Source organism: Prionailurus bengalensis, chromosome D3 (genome assembly GCF_016509475.1).
Source record: "Prionailurus bengalensis isolate Pbe53 chromosome D3, Fcat_Pben_1.1_paternal_pri, whole genome shotgun sequence".
Lineage (NCBI taxonomy): Eukaryota > Metazoa > Chordata > Mammalia > Carnivora > Felidae > Prionailurus > Prionailurus bengalensis.
In genome coordinates this window covers 49,304,683-49,329,968 of record NC_057356.1, presented here as the reverse complement: position 1 = coordinate 49,329,968, position 25,286 = coordinate 49,304,683, and the positions used below count along the sequence as shown (strand labels likewise).

Genomic DNA, 25,286 nt, shown 5'->3' with positions numbered 1-25,286 from the left:
AATTGACAAAACAGAGTTCATAGTTGAATGCCCTTGACCTGTGGCAGGAAAGCTTTTTATTTCCTTTTACTTTCTTTCTTTTTAAATTTCTAAAGAGGAGGAAAATGTCAGGCAGTAGTGTGTTGTTATTGCCACAAAATATTATTAAAGCATAACTACCAAACCAGAAAGCATCGCCCTGTAAATTTAATGCAATGTCAGTTTTGATCTAGGTGTTTTGCTCTCCAAAGAGATGCTTAATCTTCTAAACAAAATTGAACTGAATGGATTTCAAAAAAAGTCTGTTGTGGTAACGTGCCAGTACAGATTACCAGCCAAATAACCAACTACACACATTCCCATAGGTGAACATGTGAATTTGAAACTGAGGCTTAACTATGAAAATATTGATCAGGTAGTGCAATGATCAGTGATAACACTTTACTTTCAAGAAGGCAATTAGAAAATTGGGTCTTACCAGTTAAATTTAATGTTTTAAATGTAAAAAATTCTGTCCTTATAAATCAGGGGGATCAAGACCAATTGAGATCATACACATGAAACAGAAACCACTATAGAAAATGTAAGACTGTGTTAGAAATAATCATGTAAGACTGAAAGATGTTTACCAAACATGGTGATTTCCTGGAAATCATGATATTTACAAAGTTTAATGAGGCCTATTTAGTTGATCTTTTTTAGAAATGCCTTTAATGATCTTTTTAATAACCAAATAAGTATACATAAGACATCTAAATAATTTGGAATATATCATGAGATATAATTGAGGAAAAAGACTAGAGTTACATGAAAATATATGATATACCAACTAGTTAAGGCACTTCACTGCATAATGAATGTAGGAGATATGTGATAATTTAGCCATACTGGGGAGAGTGTGGTCCTGACAGGTTTAAAGAATCCTATCAATTTTTATTTTATTGTGGCTTGAGAGTCATGAATTAAAATTCAGCATTTATTGGGAATATAATAGTCAACATTTCTTTTTATTTTTGTTATAACTCTAATAGTTTACTGTTGCTCCCATCTTGGACTTGAGGAGATGGAAATACAGAAGTGAAAGCAATTGGCCCAGATCATGTAATTATGGAGGGGAAGAATGAGGATCCATAGGCCCTCCCCCTACTTGGCCATGTTAAGTCCTAACAATTAATGCTTTTTTCTTTTGATTTTGTTTCCCAGATCCAAATCTTCTTCAGTCACCCATTATTTTAAGACTGTGTCCCCATCCTGTATAAAGTCCAATATTTTCTACCCCAGGAGGCTTATAATTTCTTCTGGCCATCATCTACTTCATTTTCTCTTTATGCCAAATTCTTGATCCTACTCCATGTTTTCTTTCCTAGAAGAAAACACTCTCCAGCCTATATCCATTAAAATGTGGGTTCATAGGCCACCCTCCCACATTATCATGCCTAACCGATTTTTATTGGTATGGAGGTGGTTAATAGGATGGGGTTCAGCTCAACACAGAGTTGGAAACAATTTAATATTGAATGTAGTTACTGTGGTTCCGAACATTTGTTGGCCATTTCCTAAAATGGATTTCTTATTGGTTGTACCCTTCCCTAGGTTCCAACTGATCACATACTCATATATTCATTCACTGGGCCCCTCCCTCCCCTTTTGGACTGTTTTTCCCAAAACTTTTTTCAGGGTCATTTAACCTCTCAAAAAACAAAACAAAACAATTGACGAACAGCTCCCCATTTCCTCTTATTTCATTATACAAAAAAAAGAAAGAAAGAAAAAGAAAAAAAATCCACCTTTCTTTTTCTCCATACTCCCTCAAACTATCCCAGGTGTCTCACTTTTGTAACCACCAGGGAATTTTCTTAAAGAACCGCGTTCCCCCGAGATGCCACTTCCCTAGAAGGCAGATAAGTTGCTACCATTTATTTTGTTTTCAATAGCAAATTTTCTTTCTCGTTACACTAGTATTTTTTAGCACATATGTATTTCCACATAGTGGTGATGAAAGATAGCAGAATGACAAACATAAAAATCTAAGATTCTTGATTTTTTAGAATTAAAAAATAACCACAACAACACCCAAACACCCATGCATTCAGACTGCATGCTGGCTGTGAGGTGTTCTTAACATGCAAACTTCCTCAATATGTGTGTATTTTAATTCCATCATGTGGAATTATACAGCCTTCAAGGTGAAGCATTAAGATGTTTATTGAAGAGTTTTCTATCACTTTAACACAGAAAGAACAGTTCCAGGTGGTGGTTCTTCTTTCTCTCCCTCTACGTTTAGACATTAGAGCCCGAATTTGTATGCACCAAGACTAAACATCTTGCCAGGGGATACACATCCCCGTATGCCCTGCTATGGGGCATGCATGCTTGAAATGTTTGAGATGACAAATAGCCCAGCAGGCCTGGCCCCTCCCCTCCTGCCCCCGAGCTGCTGGCAATCTATTTCAAATTGTGTGTGCATTGTAGGGTGAAGCATGTACCCATGAATGCCAGCCTCACCCCAAGCAGTGTCCTGTTGAATATGGGATTAAATGCAAGTCTCTGGGGGCTAGCTAGAGAATGAAGGTGCCCATCATCACCAGAGGCATGATCAGCATAACAGAAGAGTCCTCTCCGTTCCACAATTCTTTGAAATGTTTATAGTGTCACATGCAATTCTGTCAAATGTTTCTGAAGTGGCAAAAAAATTAAAATATGCACCGACCACCTTTCACCCCACAGGGGCATCATTTGGATGCCAAGAACAAAATCTAGATGTTGAATTATCTTGGGTTGAAGCTAACCTTGCCATTTTGTTTAAAGCCCATTAGTACTTTCTACAAAAGTCGCTGCTCTGAATAGTAGACAACAAGAGTGCTATATGCTTATGTTTATTATGGTGGCGTCTGGATGAGTGGATACTGTTGGAAGCCAGAGATAGCAACCTGACCCCATCATGCTGACTCAGTGAAAATAATGACAAAACTCACAACCTGCATTTTTGTTTCCACTGTAAGGCTTAGCTATTCCAAGTGTGTGATGCGGATTTTGTAACATTATTCTTCACCCTTTGAAATGACTCTTTTCTGTATATATCTATTATCACTTTTCCAGGATTTCCTATCAGCTTCTCAAGAACTGAGAACAACCTGTCTATTAATGTTCAGTCTTGATTTTTTTTCAAAATATTTGGCAACATCACAACAGTTAAAAAAGTAGATATAGATATAGATATAGATATAGATATAGATATAGATATATAGAGATACAGATATAGATATAGATATAGATATAGATGTGTGTGTAGATATATACGTATCTAGATATAGATATGCCTATAGATATACCTTTGATATATATTATTTATATTTGATATATATATCTCAAATATCTATATCTAGATACCTAGATATATACACATACATACCTTTTGATATATATTATTTATGTTTGCATTTGAGATATATATCTGTATATCTATATCTATATCTATATATATCCTGATATATATATCAAGCAAAGGGGATACCCCTTAGATATTCCGGGTTCTGGGAGAAATCTCTTAGGTGTCCCTGGGTATATAAGTGGGTCATACACATGTGGAATTGACATCTCCTCCTTCCAGAGTTACCCCAGAAAAGATGAAAAGCAATGCTGTGAAGGTCTCTAACTCTCCTGGCCTCCCCTCCACCACCCTCACTCAGATTTCAGTACAATAGGTTCAACTGGAGGACAAGAGAACTGAAATTTAAAACAAATATTATAAATATGTAAATCAGCTCATAACTTTTTTTAAAAAATTGTAGCAAATAGTGAATTGGGGAATTTAAAATCAAAGTGACAGATTGGGGCTATCTAAACAGCCGGTTCAGATAATTTTATGTAAAAAAAAAAAAAACTTGTATTTTGCACAACAAAGGAAAAAGAATAGAATTGACCCATTTCCAAAAGACTTCAGAGAACATTTTCATGTTATACAAATGAGAATGGATCATCTATATCCTATAATAGCATGAGAGGAGGAAAGGCTAACCCTGACCCATTTTATTTATTTTATGCCAGTATAGTATTTTATTAAGATTTTTTCAACTTTTTAATATACAAATAAGTGTAAGAGTGATTCACTTATAAAGAAATTTGACTGAACTTTATTTATTTGTATCTTACCTCTTTAGGTAAGCATTGCTAGGTGTTTTAAGATAGGAAACTGGAAACTGCACAAGTAAAAAGGATAACTTAAATCAATCTGTGTCTCAATTTCATGTGGAAATTAAACCGCCATCACATAAAATCTGAGGGAGTATATGTGGTAAACAATGAGATATTTGAAAGTTCTGGGTTCAAATCCAGGATCGAACACTTCCTGGGTAATCTTGGATGAGGTCACCTCTCTGAGCCTCTGTTGTTTCCTCATTTATCAACTGCAGGTAAAATACCTCCTTCCTTTCCTTGGACTACTGTGAGAATTCAGTGAAGCAACGCATGCGTGCCCATCATTTCTAGACATTCTCATAGCAACTACCTTTGGTGTGTGTGTCGTGACAGATCTGCTGCTATATTTGCTGGGCCTGAGGCAAGAGAACCAGTATGGGCCACCTTTTCTTTCTGCCTGCATCACATCCCTTCCTGCATTGTGAGGAGCTTCATGCACACACACTGGGACCAGACTGTATACACATCCAAGCCCCAGGCGTTCTTAGAATACCCTGTAAGGCCTCGCTCCAGTGGTGCAGTCTGGTCCGGTATACCCCCCTCTAGAGATCTAGGAAGAAGGCCCATACAGAGCCGGCATGGCCTCAGGAGTGATTGGCCAGAGAATTCTAGTATCCCAAGCACTCAGTGCATGGTCCAGGTAAGACATCGACTCCAAGAGCAAACACCTTGGCCCTCCTCACCCAGGTGGAGGTGATGTGTCTGGAAGAGGGCGAGAGTGGACCTTCTAAATGCAGCCCCTGGCTGGGGAATCGTCTCACCTTCACAATTCCTGGGGACACCTTGAAGGCAATGCTCTTTCCGTCAGGTTTAATTTCTAGTTTATTTAGCATAGCATACTTAGCTAAATAATTATTCAGCATTCCCAGTTTATTTAGCATAGAATAATATTATTTTGAGGTTGGCCTGTGTGGAAGATAGGATGCTTTCAGCTGCACGTAACTAAAACCTGTAACTTTAAAAAGCGGGGTCAGTGTTAAATAACTCATAACAAGAAATCCTGAGGTGGGGAGGGTCCATGGTGCAGTAGCTAAGAGCCTCAGTGACATCATCCTGGGGTGTGTTCCCTTATGTCATCCTTGCAGTATGTTGGTTTTTTCCTCACGTTCCAGGCATCTTGCCCAGATGGGACATCCACCGAAAGAAAAGGAAACATTTTCTCCCATCTGTCTCTTTTTATCAGCAAGGAAAACCTTTTGATGAAATTCTTCAACAAAATTCATGTCATTGGCCAGAACTGTCAAACAACCACGCAAAGCAAGGGGAACAGGGCCACAATGATGCGTGTACATCAGTCATGTTTCATTGGTGTCTTGCGAGGGGAGGGGAGGGGAGGGGAGGGGAGGGGAGGGGAGGGTACCAGCATGGAATGAGAGGGCAAATGACCGCAGGGTAGGCGCTCAGCTGTGTCTGCCACAGCCAATAAAGCTAGAAAGTTACTCCCCCGCCTCCGGAATGCCACACTCGGAGGCTTCCAGTGGCTGAAGAGAGTTGGGAGAGCCTTCTCAGTGTCCCCACTCCCCTTCTGTGCTCACCTCCACCCACTCCCTGGGGTGCTCCGCTCCCTGTCTTCCTGGATGAGCCGTATCAGAAGGAGCTCCCCGCGGCACTGTGTCAGGGCCTGGTTTGCTTTTTCTGAGATCAGCGTCTCAGAATAAAAGATTTTGCCAGAAAATAGCTTATTGAGTTAGGTGTTCCGATCTTGATTTCTCTTCCCTCCTGAGGGTCTCTCACTCTCTGTTATTAGATAAAGGCCCACGTCCATTCCCCACGGAAGGCCTCACCCACTGAGCCAGGCTACCGGCTCCTCTGTGGCACTGCCCTTGACTGTGAATTTCTTGTTGACTCTTTACAGTCACACTACAGATGTAAAATGCCTACTTTTCCTCCTGTCAGGTAATAGGCCCTCAACATTTACTCTCTTTCTTCTTTCTCCTCTAAGTATCTGAATGTCAGTGGGCCTCTTCTCCTGCACATAAAATGTACTAGATAATCAACAACTTTTCTAGTAAACTCAGGTAGTCAACCCGGTTTACAGAGGATAGTTTTACAAGATTACAAAGAACACTGCAATGCCTGAGAGCAGTAAATCAATACCCACTGATCTAAGCACACTTTCCTTATTTTCTTCCTTCAGTCCGTGAAATAAGAGCTTCCCCGCATGTCTAAGGCCCAAACCTTTGATGTGGGTCAATGTGAAGGAAAAAATGAGTATGATGAGGTTTTTTTTAAAGATTAAAATAAAAGGAAAAACTTGGGGCCAGTGGAAATGAAACCCATGCTGACGTCTCAAAGAATAAAATCCAGCTCACCTCTGGCCTCCACCAGCTTTCTCCACGAGCTAATGAGGTGATGATTAAGAGCATGGGAGAGAGAGCAATGAAATGTGGTCATTTCCTCCAGATGAAAAGCTGGGCATGATCGGGTGTCTGTTAGCCAAATAAATTGCTGTTTAAAGTGAAAAAACTCTTGACTTCGCAAGCATAGATTCTGATTGGACTCCTATCAGAGTCCTTTCGTAATGAAATGTTTCCCCTTCTTGCCTTCATACAGAAAATTAACCCTAAATAATATTAATGCTTTTAATTCGATATAGATTCTACTAATTCATCCTTTAAAAGTAAATCCACCTGGGGAAAATAAGGTAATATTTAATTATTTAGCAGAAATTGCTGCTGAATCTTTTCAGTGTTTCAGTTCAGAGGGTTTCTATATAATCCTAACCGTAAGTGATGAAGTTTTTGATGCCTGGATGGAGATTTACATGTTGTTGTTTCACATGGGTACCCCTGTTGATGGTTCACAGGTTCTAAGATGCGAGTTAACTGGCAAGTCTCTACTCTCCTTTTGACTGGTAACCTGGACATAGGGTGATATTGTAATACTCTTAGAAATCCAAGATATGTATTAATCTACATAGATTGTACTTTAACCACACTCCTGATTAGAACAGATTTTATTCTGTTTTTTGAAATGGAATAAGCTGACATGCTAAAATGCTGGGTAACAGAACACATTTATAGTATAGTTGAGGAAACCAGCGTAGGAAAGAAAGAATCTAGCACAGCTGTGAATTCCTGGAGAAAAAAAAAAATCCAGCAATGTATACTGGTATATATTGATAGGCATATCAGTAAATGTTCTCAGAAAACAGAAAAAGGAGTTGTTTTTACTATCTATTGCTATGTATGGATGTATGCCAAAACTTAATGATATAAAACAGACATTTATTGTGCTTACAGCTTTGTGGGTTAGGAATTTGGAAAGGGTTCAGCCAGGCAGTTGGTCCCCAATCCGCATGGCATCTGCTAAGGTGGCTGGAGCTGAAGGAGCCACTTCCAGACGGTTTCCTCATTCACATCTGGCACCTGGGTTGCGATGGCAGGAAGAGCTAGCTGCTGGTCTTGTACAGTACAGGCAGCTCTCCTTCCATGTGACCTCCGTGTGTGGCTAACTTGAGCTTCCTCACAGCATGGTGGTCTCAAGGTAGTCTGACTTATTACATTATGGCCGGCTTCTCCCAGAGCAAGTAATCAAAGACCCAGGAAATGGAAGCCTCTTGATTCTAAACGTCCAAGCCTAAAAACTGGTGTTTCTAGCATATGAAGTTTGTTATACAAGTTACTAAGGCCTGGACAGATTCAACAGGAAGGGAATTCAACTCCACCTCTTAACATACGGTCATGTTTATTCTAGCACAGGATTGAATAAACGTCTTATGAAAAGATTCTTTATTTTACAAAATGATTCATTCCTCTTTTTTTTGCATAATGAACATTCAACAGACATTTAGAATATTATGTCATGTAAAAATACTTATTCACACCTAACTTACTAGAAACATATTACCGTACAATGCAAAGTATAAACATACACATCCCTGCTTTAGTCAGGAGCTGAAGCATACGTTAGTAAAACTAGCATTCCCAATTTGCAGAGAGATTTAAGACCTGGCAGTCACTGGGTATTTTTTCTTCCCCCAATCTGACTTCAACATCTAAAGGTCTTCCAAAAGACTTCTCTGCCAAAAATGACTGCCTCAGAATGAGGTTCTGAATATCAAAAGGTTTGCTCTAAGACTGAATTCACCCGGGCCAACGTGGGGAATCCGAAAGGAACGGCTGCTTGTCACATTAATTATGCACTTGTCCAGTGGATCTAAGTGGGAAGAAATTCTGTGCTTGACACTGTCCAAGACAACATAAAACTGCTGTTTCTCACACTGGTTTTGCCGTCTCTTTGCAGAGCGGTCAGCCCAGGAAGATCTTGGAGCATTCAGTTCTCCTTAGGTTTTCTACTCACTGTGACGGATGGCAGACCCCAGGGCTGGGGAGTGCAGATGGAGTGTCAGCCCTGCCAAGGCAGATGGTCAACCTTGGAGGCTTAGCTCTATCTGGAGCGATATCTGAAGGGCCAGCCTCTGTAGCTCAGTACACACTGTCTGGAGCTCACAGCATGCAGCGTGCTCATAATGGCCCTCTCTGCCCGGGCATCCCAGCAGCATTTGAACTGACCAAATAGAAATGGACAGGAGAGCAAGTGGAGTTTATCTAAACCTGCAGGAGGGTGTGAGGACCCACAACCATACAGAGGCTCATCACCGTCATCTGCTAAGACTGGTGCCATCGCAGCATCAGCATTAATCCAGGCGTAAATGACAAAATAAGCCCCACAGCCTTTTCATGCTATTGACCAAACAGAAACTAGGCAGTTTCTGCAGGCTTATGCAGACCACTTTAGACCAGTTGGTCTTTGAACCGGCCCGGTTAGGCTTCTCTGTTCCTGCTCCGGGCTCAGGGCTTACAATCCTCTCAAAGCCCTGTTTGTATGATTTCTTTTGGAGTTGTAGTATCTACCTATCTAACTCAAAGGAACACTGGATCTTGGAAAAGTCAGGTTACTTATTCAAGGTCCTACCGTTTGTTGCGAGGAGAAAGTTGTGGCAATGGGGACTTAGGATTTCTAGAAAAGCTCTCCCTTTCTATTTGGAACATATCAGACTGTGGAGAGCTCTATAGCTCCTGCTCACTACAAAATGAGGGTAGGGATTCAAACCACAAACCCCGGATTCTAAGATCATATGAGCCTAGCTCATAACTGCAAAGAGGTTTGCATGTCAACTGTGTGTCATCAAATCCAGCTGCGTTTGGAAAGAGGGCATGAAGGCCAAAGGAAAGGGATTTTCTAAAATGGAAAGCCGCTTCTTTCTTAGAAATTCTAAGGGAAGGCAAGAGAGAGGTGACGGTAAAGATATCAAGAATCTCTCAAAGCCCGACCTTTATAATATTTGTGTCAATGTAGCCATTGGCCTTGAGAATATTAAGCATTATCATATGTTACCAGGGACCAGCTGACATGAAATGTTCATAAAGGGGAGCACCCAGCAATACTGTGTGTGGCGGTGTCCTGAGCACTGAGGTGACGGCATTATACACTCGATTGCATAAGATCTACTCAAAATATTTAGGATTGTTATTAAACGTGTCATTTTGTGTAACCCTCACAATGACCCCGTGGAGTGGGAACTACTCTTACCCTCATTTCCAGACGAATGCAGTGTGATTTCGAGAGATTAAATGATGCGCCCAACATCCCACACTGATTAAGTGGCTGGAGGTGCAGACCTGAGCTCTTCGCCATCTACAGGACTGCCCTAATCACCGAGCCAGTGAGCTCGGAAGAGGTAACAGTTTCTGTGCTCATATTCCAACTGTTCACTGACTGGAGCCTTGTGACTATCACACAAAAATTTCCGAGCCTACTTTCTACACTGGCAAATGGACGTCATGATCTATTCCATGGAGCTATTGCGAAGGTTTACAGTGCCCAACTCATCGAAAGTACTAAATAAATGCTAAACTACTAAAAAAATATACACAAAGTCCGAAGGTCTTTTTGGCATGCTGCTCTTGAAATATTGTGATGAGGTGCTTAGCAGTTAAAATAAGCTATTGAGTCATTCAAACAAATCATTTGACAAGTGGGCAATAGCTAGTAAAAAGAATCTGAAATGTTTTTAACAAAATAATTAATGCAGGCAACCCTCAAAACCTAGGGACTGATTATTATATAGCTTATGGATATCCTAATTTTTATTTCTCCCTACCCTTTGACCCAACTATTTTTTTGTCTTCTCATTATTTATTTGCCACTTAGCAGGTAATGATTTGGCAAAATTATTTAACCAAATTTTTACGCAGTTTCCTTACCTGAAATGGGTATATTCGCAAAGCCTTTATACTACGTTGAAAATAAATCGAGTTAATCCATATACGGATAAGATAACAATGACAAGCATGTAAACATTGCTTAATAAACATTAGCGTGATTGTAGTAATGGTACTAGGTTAGTATCCCTTGGAAATGATAATGGAAGTAAAACTCAAATTGGTTCTGCTTTCAGTCAGAATATCAGAGATGGAGAGAGAGAGAGAGAGAGAGAGAGAGAGAGAGATGTCTTGTATACCCACACATACACATATATGAGAGAGAAAGGAGGAGGGGGAGGAGGATGAAGAACAAAAAGAAGCCTATAATGAGAAGTTCCTCTGTGTTTCATCCCAGAGTCACAGAGCTCATAGGTACCCATGGTCAAGATGAGAAGTCAGTGCATTTAACTCCGAAGACCATGTTTCTTTCACTGGATCATGTTGTTCTCCATTAGAAGAAATTGACTAAGAGAATTTTGCATTTGGGTGGACTTTATAAATTCATATTCTCTCTCATTACAATCAGTAAGCAGGAATCTTTGGTATATTAATACCCAAATCAGCAATAGTTTTTTAAAGATATTGATCAAGGCATTTTTTTCTTATTACCCAAAAGCACATTCCGAAGAACACTTTTCTCGTAAGTCTTGCGTTAAAATAGCTAAACATGACAGTGGGGCAGTGGTGGTGGCCTGGCTTTTGGGTTGGTTCCGCAAATCAACTAGCACTGTAACCTCATTACCCTGTCTATAATTGGGGCGTTTGAAGTGAGTAAATCTTAAAGCCCCTTCCTCTCTTACACCCCATAAACAAAATTAAAACCTTACCGCCTTCTACTTTTCCTGTTAACTCAAAAGTATAGAAGTACTACAGAGTCTCATTATCCAAAAATATGGCCCGTGGTTTTCCATTAAAATCCACGTGAAACAAAAATGATATTAAAAAATTCATGGGAGTTAGCATTATATTATCTGGTAGGTATATTTCTTTGCTTCGCCCTCACCCCACTTTTTTTTTAAATAAGTAGCATGTGCACAGTAATTTTCCTTGTCATGATTCTATGCCTTCTTCATAGTGCATTTTGCCAAAGCAACATCGGACATAAATGAACATTCTCAGGTATCCTAGCAACAGGATGTGATTAATCTTACCTCTCAGCGCAGGGCAGATAAAATGCCTGCGAGGGAACGTGAACTCAGAATTGGCTACTGAGAAATTGGTAGTGCAGTGAGGGAGGCTTGATAAGATTCCATGACAGACTTTATTATACAAAGATGGAAGCAGGTAGAAGAAAGAGTATATTTCAGAGACAAGACTATATCTGAGTATAAAACTACATACATATGTATCACATATATATGAATGTAGTGCATGTGTATGTACGTGTGTATGTATGTGCATGTACATACATATACATACATATATGTGCTACACATACATATACATATACACATATACGTGTATGTGTGTGTGTGTGTGTGCACACACACACAATTTCCTTTCCATTAGAAGTGACCTAAAATACGATTTGTCATACAAACACCCCTCCTCATTATTGGTGAGACATCACTGGATTGTCATTTATGTGCCCATGGTTTTAAAAGATCAGAAACCATCACTGTGACTAGGGTACTGCTTCTGTACTGAGGTACAGAAATGTGCTGTAAATTGATACATATTTAATGTTCCTCCATGGAACAAAATCAACAACTTCAAGTCTAAGAGAGCTTTTAAAAATATCAATGCTCCATTTATATAAATAAGTAGTCGTGGCAGGTGGAATTTTAATGTTCAATTAAACACATTTTCTCAGAAGAAAAGTTTTCCCCAACAAATTCCATTTTTAGGAGATTACTTCCATTTCCATTCTCACAGGAGGAGTGCCACATCCAGGTTTAAAGAGAAGTAGAGTGCAAACCATACTTTAATGTTTTGTTTTTAAACTAGGATCTGTGATAAAATAAAGCACAGCTAAGGAAAAATGCATGTTCATGATTCTGAAAGCCTGTCTGTTATTTTGTCACCCACTTTTCTAATATAATAGTTTTCTAGGGTGTCAGTTGTAGTGTAAATATCTGATAAAAGCGCTGTTCTGGGTTATACTTGCACTTGGTGTTGGCAGTACTAAAATTTGCTTCATGTTCTCTAGCATTTTAAGGAGGGCTGGGGCATTTCATTACTCACTGTGTGTGCTGACTCAATCCCAAGCATTTGTGTCCCCAGCTCTGCTAAGCAGGAGGAGACAGAGAGGGGTAAAGTACACACCCCTCGCCCTAACAGAAGCCAGTTGGCGGACACACAACTAATTATGAGCCAAACGTTGGAGTTAGTACTGTGGCAGAGGTATAAATAAAGGATGAACGAGCATAGCAGAGGGCGATTAATTCTGCAGGGAGTGGAGAGTTGGGGTGGCGCAAAGCAGAAGACTTCTCAGAAGGACTGCCATCTGACTCAGCTCTAAAGGATGAACAGAGTTCTGATAGGCAGGACTGACATGTCAGGACATTCCAGGAAGCAGGGACAGCTGGCACAGGGAGTTGGGATGGGAGGTGGGATTCTTGGCATAACTGACCAGTGTTGTGTATGGTGCTTGAGGGATGGTAGAGAAGGTAGGTGGTGGCCAAATCTTCCGGGGTCATCAATTTCACATTAGGGCATGTGGATTTTAATCTTTAGTAGTGATCCAACTCAAGGACGGAAAAGCCATCCATAAAATCAATGAAATCAGTTACGGGTGTGTAGAAAATAACCCCAGGAAGAAAGTTAGTGTCACGTTTGTGAACGAGGGCAGTGGCAGTGAGAAAGGAGAGTGTAGATCCAAGGGCCTGTACAGGGAGAATGGAGTGAGGTGAGGATCGTGTTAGGTGTGGACATTGAGTGAAAGGGAGAAGCTGGTGACTCTGAGGCTTCATGTTTGGGGGCCTGAGCAGACTGGAGGACAGCTCCAAACACGAGCAGTTCTGCAGGGAAACACAATGATTCAAGTTCAGGATATGTGTTATAGTGACGTATTAAACACAGATAGAGATTTCCAGTAGGCCTAAAATGTAGGTAGATTTGGAGCTAGAGATATGGGTGTCAGAATCATCTCTTTCTTTCTTTTTTGTAATGTTTATTTATTTATTTATTTATTTATTTATTTAGAGAGAAAGAGCACATGAGCAAGAAAGGGGAAGAGAAAGAGAGAGTGGGAAAGAGAGAGAGGGAATCCCAAGCAGGCTCCAAGCTGTCAACATAGAGCCCAATGCAGAGCCTGAACCCACAAACCATGAGATCATGACCTGAGCCAAAACCAAGAATCAGATACTTACCCAATTCAGCCACCCAGGCACCCTCAGAACCATCTCTTTGTATAAGGGCACACTGAAAGAATGAGGGGCAAGATAACCCTCATCTGGAGCGAGATAAAGGGACTAAACAAAAGACCTAGAGGTTCATCTCCAGTTAAGCAATATTCTCTGTGTCTCTTAATCAACATCATGGTGTCTTAACTAGTTTTTATTTTTCTAGTTTGCTGTCTAGTGTATATGTAATTAAGAAGAGAAATCTAAATTGATTCCTGTAACAGAACTAGTAGCATAATAAAACCAAGAAATAACACTTATATAGCACTCTTCGGTTTATAGAGCCCTTGCATACGACACAGGGGCAGAGGACTATTTAAGGTCTCAGGGAAAAACCATTACAGCAAGGCCTTCCGGCCTCCCTTCTGAAACATTGAACCCCACTATCTTGTGTGAGTTTCCATTTCTTGCTGGCTCTGCATATGGAATTATTTACTCCTCACCACATTCCAGAGAAACAGGATCTGCTCCTCATTCTACAGAAAGGAAGTCAGGGAGACTGACTTATTTGCCACCAGTTATATCACTGTTGGTGTAGGAAGTGATCAACTAACCTAGACTTCCATAATAAAATTACTGTATAACAGTTTACCCAAAACATAGCAGCTGAAACCAACAATAAACATCTAGCGTGTCATACGTTTTCTCTGGCATGGCTAACTGGATGGTTCTGGGGCAGGGCCTCCCATGCAACGGCAGTCAAGGAGTCAGCAAGAGCTGCGGCCATCTAAAGGTTTGAATGAGGCTGGTGGACAGACTTCTCATGAGCCTGGGAAGTTGGTGCTGATAGCTGGCAGGAAGCCTCAGTTCCTTGTCACATGAGCCTCTCCATAGGGTTACTTGAATGTCCCCGTAACCTATTATCTGGATCCCCTCAGAGAGAGTGATCCGAGAGAGCTAGATGGAAACCACAATGGTTTTAAGACCCAACCTTGGAAGTCACATTCCATCATTTCTGCAAAATCCTCTTGATTACACAAGTCAGTCTAAATCAGTGTGGGAGGGCACCACACAAGGACACAGTTACCAGGAGGACCAGAAAGACAATGGTCTTTGGGAGTATCTTGAGACTGAGTATCACACCATATTATTTATCCCTAATACTCTCATTGTCAACTTTCAGAATTTATGACTCATTCTTCTGCAAATTAAAGACTTTCCAACTAGATGTTTGTCTCAAAACATTTTATAATTCAGGACTCAAATAACATTTTTTAAATTTGTGAAAATATTTGAGGCCTCTAGTATAGAACAATTGGTAATCAAATAGTAAACAGTTGCTTGCCTGATAAAAAAAAAAAAAACTTAAATGAGGAGCTACCTCCATCACACTTGGTAATGAATGAAGCCTTTAAGTGGACTACTCATGTCATTTATCTGTTTGAATCATTGAAATAAATCGTATCAAACAAGACCTCTGGAAATCACCTAAATGAATAGAATGTGCCATTAATCAAAATGCCAGTTAGATGAATTCTGTGCTTTTGGCGGCTGCATGAGAAAAAGGTTATACATTCTCCACCTTATGTTTTAGGATTTTAAACGACAGGAAAGGCTGGTAGAAAAACTTAGATAAAGTTTACATGCCGTTTGCGTGTTTTGCACACCCTCTCAGTAACTAGCTCCATCTGTGAAATCTTGAAAGGTGACAAGAAAGCGATGGCCAGAGGGTGCCCTCGCTTGCCCGTCACAAAACCAAGGCTCTCATCTCCACGGTGTTGTTGCCACACAGCAGTGCCCTGAGCAGAGTTCCTTATCTAAGCTTGTAACCATGACGAAGCATCCCCTAGCCCGGGTTTTCTTCTGCTCAGGCTGTTGCCCGAATCTCATTCATTTGTGGGCTGCCAGATTTCATGAACAAGAAGCCATATCCTCAGCCTCATCTTCCTCACCACCCCCTACTCTTCAGGCTCTCAGAGTGTCTTGTGTTCCCCGCCCCTGCGCTGCTAAACCTGCTCTCTGACAATCAACCCAGAAGATCCCGATGCTGTGGGTGCCCTCCATACTTCCTAAATTTATCTGTGGCACACGGTTCTGTGCTCTGTTGATCTCCGTGGATCTCTGCTGCTTCTTCTCATGGCCCTACATCTCAAAATAGAAGGAGCAGTTTTGTTCTCTTGGTCACTATCCTCCAGCCTCGTCCTCTGTGCCACCTGCCTTTCTGTTCCCATTCCCCACCTCAGGTCCAGCTGTCTTCTCAAAATGGACCTTTTCTGCATCCGTAACTTAGATTTTCATCTCTCTCCCAGGCCCCGTGTCTCTGTAAGACTTCAAACTCAGTAAGTCTAAAACTGAACCAGTCATCCCCCTGCCCCCATCCCATTTTACCATTCCCCCACATTGCATCACCATGCCCAAAGTCACCTAGATAGCCATTCATCTCGACCTTTACTTCTCCCTTGCACTTCACATTTTGTAACTCCCTGGGCCTTTGAAGTCCTGCCCTCCTACCTCCCTCTTCCTGCTGCCATGCTCAGTCCATCATCTCTTGCCTAAGCTCTAAGATAGCCATCTATGCAAAACCATAGTTCCTAAAGCAAGCTTTAAACATGGCACTTGCTCAAATAGCCTTGTCTTGTATAACCCATACTATCTCTTTTAATGATCACCAGTACTTTCCCTGTTTCAAATTTCCCAGATCACATGTATCTTTTGAGGCCCAAATCAAATATTGCTTTCTCCTTAACTTCGAGGGCACCCCTTTATTTCCTAAACTAATCACTTCATCCTCTCATATCTTTAGACAGTTTGTACCTTTTGGGGCACATCTCATCTCACATTGCATTGTCTGTCCTTTATCTCCCCAAATAGGTTGTAAGAGGCCTTGATCTTATTTAACTCGGGTGTTTATCCCCACAGTTTGTGCTATGGGGATTTGATCCTTGTAAGTTTATTGTTGAGTAAATGACTCTTACTAACAAGATTTTTAAAACCCAGCGGCATGTTTTATTTAATGCATCCTCATTTCTTGTTGGTTTTCATAAATTGGATTGAGAGCATTTTTCATCCCCTTCAACTATGCCCATGCCCATCATCTCTAGAAGCATCTTGGACACAGCTGAGGAGTGATTATGTTTGGAAATTGCCATAAACGGGGTTTCCTCTTAGTTACACCTTGTTCTCATGGACCCACTCTGTAACTGACCTGCCACTTCTCATTTCAGGGAGAGTGGAGAAGAAAAGAGAACAAAAAGCAACCTCAGGTAAGATTTGCAGTAATTAGCTGCAATTATTTCCTGTTTTTACTTTCAGCTTTTAAAAAAAAAAATCTATTTGCAATTGAATATTCTAAAACCCACACTAAAAAAGTAATGGTTTATGGTCCTACAATTGATTGACATTAAATTAATTAAAATAAATTCATACATTTATCTTTTTCACTTTCACATCAATCATGTCCTTCCCATTCTCTCACTGTATTCAAAAGAAAATGAGAGAGAATGTGATTTTTTTCATCATTCCCTATTAAAAGGTGAATCTTATAACCACCAACTTTAAAAATTGGAATTGTAACAGTTGACAACCATTTTATTTGCCCAAATATCTGTGAATCTTAATTATTTGTCTTAAAACCATTTATGGAGGCAATTTTTTCAGGATAGTGTTGACTACTTAACCAAAACGAATTCTTAAATTTTGGAGGGATTTTAAGAATTATTCCATTCCTAAATTCTAGTGTATATCCAGAAGTGAGTGATGTTTTGACACAGTGCCATTGTGCATAGTAGGGGCCCCTATTTGCACACTGATACATTTTTAAATTCCAGATTTGTATTACTTGGTTTTTGGCTTAAAGTCATGAAATATGATAAAATTTAATTTATGAAGTAAATCTTTGCAAAAGTGCAATCTTCCAGCTTCCTGTGCCCTAAAATTGCCGGTAATCCTAGGGAATTCTAATTTGTCCTATTTACCTGTGCCCACCACCCTTCCCAAGTGTCTACCAACCCATTATCGTATGATATGTGAGGGCTGCCAACGTAAAGACACATATTTCCCAACCACCATTTTCTTTTAGATGCATTTTTTTTGGTCTGGTAACAAGAAAAAATGTATTTGTTTGTTTGTAATGTGTGTGTTCAAACAGTGTAGTCAATAGAAGATAAAAATCTGAATTAATCAAAAATGTATAAACAACCTCAGCCCCTGTCCCTTTTCTCCTTCTCAATCTTAGCATTCATCCTAGACAGCTGAGCAATGGACTCCTTGTATGACTACCCTCTTAAATGTTATTGTTTGCATTCTCTTTGTGGATCTTCTAAAGCCTGATCATTAATACCAAAAAAAAAAAAAAAAATGTGAAGGCAAGAAAATGTCTTTTCTCCTCACAGATGTGATTACCTCCATAATTGCTCCTTGGGGGAAGATTATTTATACTGTTTCTAAAATGCTGTTGTTATGATTCTATAGATACTGGCTTAAAGAAACTTTATAGTTTGAGAGAAAGCTAAATTGGCCACAGTGGTAAACCAGATGTCTCTTTAGTTCCCTTTGTATTCGTGGATTCTAATATTCTGTGTGACCAAAGGTGACACAAAGAGCTAGAGACAAAAGCAGGACAAGAACTCTGGTTCCTTGACTCTTTATTCTTTCCAGTGTCTCATCATCCTGACCTTTCCTTACAAATCAAAGCACCAGTCACTTCAATACCATGTTGAATTTCTAGTTTAATAAAATATTTTTCAACAATTGGAAAATCTTTTTAAGGCAACAAGGTCTTCGCAGGGAACACTAGTCACCAGGGTTATGAGGAAACTCCTTTTATTAACAGAACTAATCTACCTCAACTGATGCACAGCTTGTCAGTGTGTCTGATTTTTAGGAGAAAGTGAAAGAAACTTATGAGAAAGTGAAGTCAAAGATACTAAATAGGGGTGCCTGGGTGGCTCAGTCAGTTAAGCGTCTGACTCTTGATATAGGCTCAGGTCATGATCTCACAGTGGTGAGATCCAGCCCTGTGTCAGGCTTGCATTGGGCATGGAGCCTGCTTAAGATTCCCTCTCTCCCTCTCCTTCTGCTTCTCTCTCTCTCTCTCTCTCCCCCTGTCTCTCTCTCTTTCAAAAAAAAAAGTACTTAATGGACAGAGTTCAAATTATTGGGGAAATTTTCTAGACTCCTCATCATTTCAAAGAACACAAATCCAGTCCTCACAAAATCTATATTTGCAAAGATGGTCTGAGTTTTCAAAATTGAGACCTAACCTTCGCCAACATAGTCATAAATATCACCATCTTCAGTTTGTGATACTAGTTTGACTATATGTGTCTTTAGATATCAAGAATGTCATGGGCATTCCTGCTGCTGACATCCTGCAAGGACTTCTTTGTGTCACTTGTTATTCATTCTGCTCAGATTCTGCATCCTGCCCGCTGAATTAGACAATGCTTCCACATCCTCTTGTTTGTAGCAGGTCCATCTCTTGGCTGTGGGAGATCAGCATTAGTTCCTGGACCCTTTCAGTCTATTCCATTATGTTGTGCTAGTCGTGATGGAAACCAAAGAATATAGAAAAAGTGTTGTAGACAAAAATGTTACCCGTTAAAACAAGGGACTTCCAGGGCCCTTACTTTTTGATTGGTTAAGGTTGGTTAATTCTTTAAGGAATCATGGACTAAGATGAAAGTTACAGAGGTAAGTTTTTACTCAGGATAAAAAATAATTTCATAACAAGGAAACTTCACCAGGACTGGAAAGAATGAGATTATGTTAGTAAAACTGTACAGAGGTTGGGCCACCACCAGTAAGGAATGGTAATAAATAAGAGCTTCATGAAGGATTTGGTTAGATCATTGCTAAGGTGCTTTTCAATTTTGCATCTATGATTCTACTCACCATTATTACTTTATTGAAATGACTATGTGTATCTGGATCAACACACACACACACACACACACACACACACACACACATAATGGTTCACATTTCATTATATAACCGAATGAATTATGTTCCAAAGCTTAAGCTTAATTAGTTTGAACTGAGTGGCTCAGGAAAACATATAGCCAGTGGGGCTAAGACTATAGAGTGATACTCTCCTGTAGTCAATTTAGCTTCTTTTGGGGAGAAAATTGTTTCACGCTTATTGCAACCCTGGCCGTACATTCAAATATGATGTTCTTCTTGGATTTAGCTATTTGGGTTGGTAAAGAATATTAAAAATATATGGTAATATAATGATAAGTAAGGAAAATATCAGGAGACAGGTTCCTGATATCATCAATTATCTATTTGCCCATGATTTTTAATGACCTGATTTCTTTACCAGAAAAATAGAAAAAAATGATCAGCTGTATTCCACAGATTCTATATAAAAACTCAATTTAATTTGAAGAATTTTAACTTATGAAAGGAAAGACCCCTTTTTGGATCAAGGAACTCTTGATATTAAAAAACAACACAACAAAAAATACAAAGAAGAATCGTCACAGAGAAAGGTGCTTCATAAGCATGGTTTAGAAGAAATATATTAATTAGAAGGCTTACTAAAGTAGACTATAGAGAAATCATCTGTTAAGTATATACTGATCCAGATTTTTCCAAGTAAGAGAACACTTTCAACTCTAGTTAACTGTTAAGTAAAGAATAGTCCTGGTGGGCCAGAGAATGGATTTGTAGGTAGAGATGATAATGAGTATTTTTAAATGAAGTTGCATACTTTTTATTTATGACATTAGATCATCCCTAAAGTTGGAGAGGTTTGTTCATTTTCATTATTTGTAAAAAGTTACCAGTAAGGAAGAACAAGCTTATTTTCTTCTCAACTCAAAAGGTGAAATTTATTAACAAAAATTCAGCAAATGGTAGAACATCTGCTTTGCAAGCTCAGTTCCTTGTTGCTTACTTTGTGACTGTGCTTTTCACTTCTTTGAAATGTCCTAAAACATCAATAGCACCTCAGTTTTTAAGACTTTCAACACACATTTAACATGCACTCATTCAAGATTTTAAAAAATAGTTAAATAGGGGCACCTGGGTGGCTCAGTCGGTTGAGTCTCCGACTTTGGCTCAGGTCATGATCTCACGGTTCGTGAGTTCAAGCCCCACGTCAGGCTCTGTGCTGACAGCTCGGAGCCTGGAGCCTGCTTCGGATTCTGGGTCTCCCTGTCTCTCTGCCCCTCCCCCGCTCATGCTCTGTCTCTGTCTCTCTCAAAAATAAACATTCAAAAAATTTTTAAAAAATAAAAAAATAAAAAATAGTTAAATAAATATGACAGGGATGTCCCCTTTCACCACTATTGTTCAACATAGTGTTGGATGTCTTAGCCTTGGAAATCAGAAAACAAAAAGAAATGAAAGGCATCCAAATCAGCAAGGAAGAAGTCAAATTTTCACTCTTTATAGACAACATGATACTCTATGCGGAAAACCCAAAAGATTCCACCAAAAAACTGCTGTAACAGATACATGAATTCAGCAAATTCTCAGGATATAAGATCAACATACAGAAATCAGTTACATTTTTATATAACAATAATGAAGCAGCAGAAAGAGAAATCAAGGAATTGATCCATTTACAATTGCACAGAAACCATAAAATATCTAGGAATAAACTTAACTAAAGAGGCAAAAGATCTATACTCTGAAAACTATAGAAAACTTATGAAAGAAATTGAAGAAGACACAAAGAAATGGAAAAACATTCCATGCTCATGGATTGGAAGAACAGATATTGTTAAAATGTTGATACAGCCCAAAGCCATCTATACATTCAGTGTAATCCCTATCAAAATAACACCAGCATTCTTCACAGAGCTAAAGCAAACAATTCTAAAATTTGTATGGAGCTGCAAAAGACCCTGAATAGCCAAAGCAATCCTGTAAAAGAAAACCAAAGCTGGAGACATCACAATTCTGGACTTCAAGCTATATTACAAAGTTGTAATCATCAAGACAGCATGGTACTTGTACAAAAACAGACACATAGATCAATGGGACAGAACAGAGAACCCAGAAATGGACCCACAAACATATGGCCAACTAATCTCCGACCAAGCAAGAAGGAGTATCCATTGGACAAAAGACTGTCTCTTCAGCAGCAAGTGGTGCTGGGAAAACTGGACAGCGATAGGCAGAAAGATGAACCACTTTCTTACACCATACACAAAAATAAACTCAAAATGGATGAAAGACCAAAATATAAGACAGGAAACCATCAAAATCTTAGAGGAGAAAACAAGCAACAACCTCTTTGTCCTCGGCTACAGCAACTTCTTACTTGATATGTCTTCAGAGGCAAGGGAAACAAAAGCAAAAATGGACTATTGGGACTTCATCAAGACAAAAACCTTCTGCACAGCAAAAGGAACAATCAACAAAACTAAAAAGCAACTGACAGATGGGGGAAGATATTTGCAAATGACATATCAGATAAATGGTTAGTATCCAACATGTATAAAGAACTTATCAAACTCAACACCCAAAAAACAAATAATCCAGTGAAGAAATGGGCGAAAGACATGAAGAGACAGTTTTCCAAAGAAGACATCCAGATGGCTAAAAGACACATGAAAAGATGCTCAATATCCCTCATCATCAGGGAAATACAAATCAAAATTACAATGAGATACCACCTCACACTGGTCAAAATGGCTAAAATTAACAACTCAGGAAACAACAGATATTGACGAGGATGTGGAGAAAGGGGAACACATTTGCCTTGCTGGTGGGAATGCAAACTGGCGCAGCCACTTAATTTCTTTCCTCAAAAAATTAAAAATAGAGGGGTGCCTGGGTGACTCAATCAGTTAAGCTTCCAACTTTGACTCAGGTCATGATCTCATGGTTTGTGGATTCATGCCCCACATTGGGCTTTGTGCAGACAGCTCAGAACCTGGAGCCTACTTCGGATTCTGTGTCTCCCTCTCTGCCCGCCCCCACTCACATTCTCTTTCTCTCTCTCTCTCTCTCTCTCTCTCTCTCTCTCTCTCAAATAAATAAACATTTAAAAAACTAAAAATAGAGCTACCCTATGACTCAGCAATTGCACTACCAGGTATTTGTCCAAAAGATACAAAAATGTTGATTCAAAGGGTCACATGCACCCCAATATTTATAGCAGAATTATCAACGATAGCCATATTATGGAAAGAGCCCAAATGTCCATCAACTGACAAACAGATAAAGAAGATGTGGTATATATATACAATGGAATATTACTTGGCAATCAAAAAGAATGAAATCTTGCCATTTGCAACAACATGGATGGAACTAGAATGTATTAGGCTAAGTGAAATAAATCACTCAGAGAAAGGTAAATATCATATTATTTCACTCATTTGTGGAATTTAAGAAACAAAACAGATGAACATAGGAGAAGGGAAAGAAAAATAAGATGAAAACAGGGAGGGAAGCAAACCAAAAGAGACTCTTAAATACAGAGAACAAACAGGGTTGCTGGAGGGGAGGTAAGTGGGGGGATGGGCTAAATGGGTGATGGACATTAAGGAGGGCACTTGTTGGGATGAGCACTGGGTGTTAGATGAAAGTGATGAATCACTAAATTCTACTCCTGCAATCATTATTACACTATATGTTAACTTAGATTTAAATAAAATTTTAAAAGGTAGTTAAATAGGTAACTTAATAAATTTTTCCATCTGTATGATAATAACATGTTCACTTTATTATATGTTACTCTCTTATTAAATGCAGATTTTCAAGTGGTATAACATTTAGCATTTTTTTTCTCTATACTATTACTATTTTTGCAGTGGTTTTGCCTTAGTTCCTATACCCTGTCAAAAAACCCTCAAAAATAAGCATGAGAAGACCTAATTTGTTATTGTTTTAATTATTGGTGACCAATATTAAACATTTGAAGTTAATAGGCAAATCCTGTTAGGACAAATACATTTAAATAAGTTATTATTATTTAAAAGCCCGTAATTTAAGAATAATGAGAATAATTATTTCAGTTAGGATCAAGCCTGAAAATGTGTATCTTCCTAACTTGTTCACAGTTACAAAATCCCTTCACACTCAATAATCCTGTATTGTATATTTGAAAGTTGCTGACCAAGTAGATCATAAAAGTTCTCATCATAAGAAGAAATAAAAAGATATTGTAACTATGTGTAGTGACAGATATTAAGTAGATTTATTATGGTGATTATTTTACAATGTATATAAATATCAAATCATTATATTGTATACCTGAAACTAATACAACGTTGCACTTCACTTATATCTTAATTTAAAAAAAAAAAAAGCTCTTGCCTTGACAAGACATCTCATTCGGTGCCACAAAGGCTCATTTCTTAGTTGATACATTGAGTTTGCTAAACATTTTTGTGGTCCACATTTTGTGCTTGATATTGTAGATATGATGTTGAATAAGATACAGTGTTTATGTCCTCGATTCATTCACTTTAAGCTGGGGAAGCAAAGTAAGGACAAATGATTATAGTACAGTGAAGAGTGCCTGTTAGAGAATTACTGGGTGTCACGAGGGTGTCAAAGAAGGCTTCTGGGAGGAGGAGTGACTGGAGCTTACCAGGTAGAAAAGGGGAAAGGGGCGTCTGTCCAGAGAGACAAAGACAAGAAAAGGCATGGTCTCTTGAGAGTCCAGTCAATGGTTTAGTAAGACTGGAGCACAGTCATAAGCAGACGAGAGGCAGGACATGTGGCCAAAGAGGTTGGCATGAGCCAAAATCAACAGGGGCCATTATGCAATTCCATGCAGTTGGGACTTATGCAGTAGGTGTTGCACGCCAATGATGTGCAAGGAATTACGTGATCTGTTTGCATTTTATAGAAATCCTTCCAGAGGAAGTATGGATTGGAAGGGGAATTCGTTAGGGGCAGGGAAATCAGGTGGTATGCCATTTTGATTATTTAAGAATGAAAAGATGAATGTTTGAGGGGTCTTTACTAAGACAGTGGCATTAGAGAGGGAGCTAGGGAAACAGAATGAAGATATATTTACAAAATAGAACTGGCCTGTTCAATTGGATACAGGAGGTAAAGGAGGAGGACTTCTAGGTTTCCAGCCTAAGAAATGAGATGAATAATAGTACATCCTGCTTCAGAAGGAAGGACTGGTTAAGCATGACAAATGCCACAGACACATCAAATAAAATAAGCACTGAAAAATGTCCATTGAAGTTGGAGGAACAGTCTGCTGCTCATCACAGAGAAGTGATTTTTCAGGAGCTCTGTAAATGAGATCTGGATAGCAATGGGTTGAATGAGGGAGTTCTAAACAACTGAAAACAAATGCGGACTTGTTCTCTCGGAGAGTTTGTCTGTGAAGGGGAAGAATGGGGACACAGAGACAGACAGACATAATCATGAAATCAGCAAGTCAGGGAATCGATGTTTACTGAGGACCTGCTATTTCAGGCTCTGGGCTCAGTGCCTTCTATTTTACCCTCAAAGTGAACTCCTAAGGCTTGTTTGTGGTTAGCATGTTAAAAATTAGGAAACCGAGATGTAGGGAAGTCAAATAACTTGCCTTAAGCCCCCCATATTAACTGGTGGAGCCAGAAATGGAATCTAGGCAGCAGCTTGCTGGAGTCAGCTGGTGCTATCTGGGAGGTAATTTGGAAAGAATGGTCGT

At 39.3% G+C, this 25,286-nt stretch overlaps 1 protein-coding gene across 2 annotated transcripts in view; it reads left to right on the top strand.

The window, feature by feature from the left end:
- Positions 1-25,286, top strand: part of CHST9 (carbohydrate sulfotransferase 9) — a 243,653-nt gene that overhangs the window by 92,057 nt on the left and 126,310 nt on the right. The window contains exon 3 of one of the 2 annotated variants that reach the window (XM_043558517.1): positions 16,894-16,932. The exons of the other annotated variant lie outside the window; for it this stretch is intronic. Coding sequence (XP_043414452.1) covers positions 16,894-16,932 — 39 coding nt within the window. The remainder of the gene's footprint in view (positions 1-16,893; positions 16,933-25,286) is intronic. 2 annotated transcript variants of the gene reach the window in all.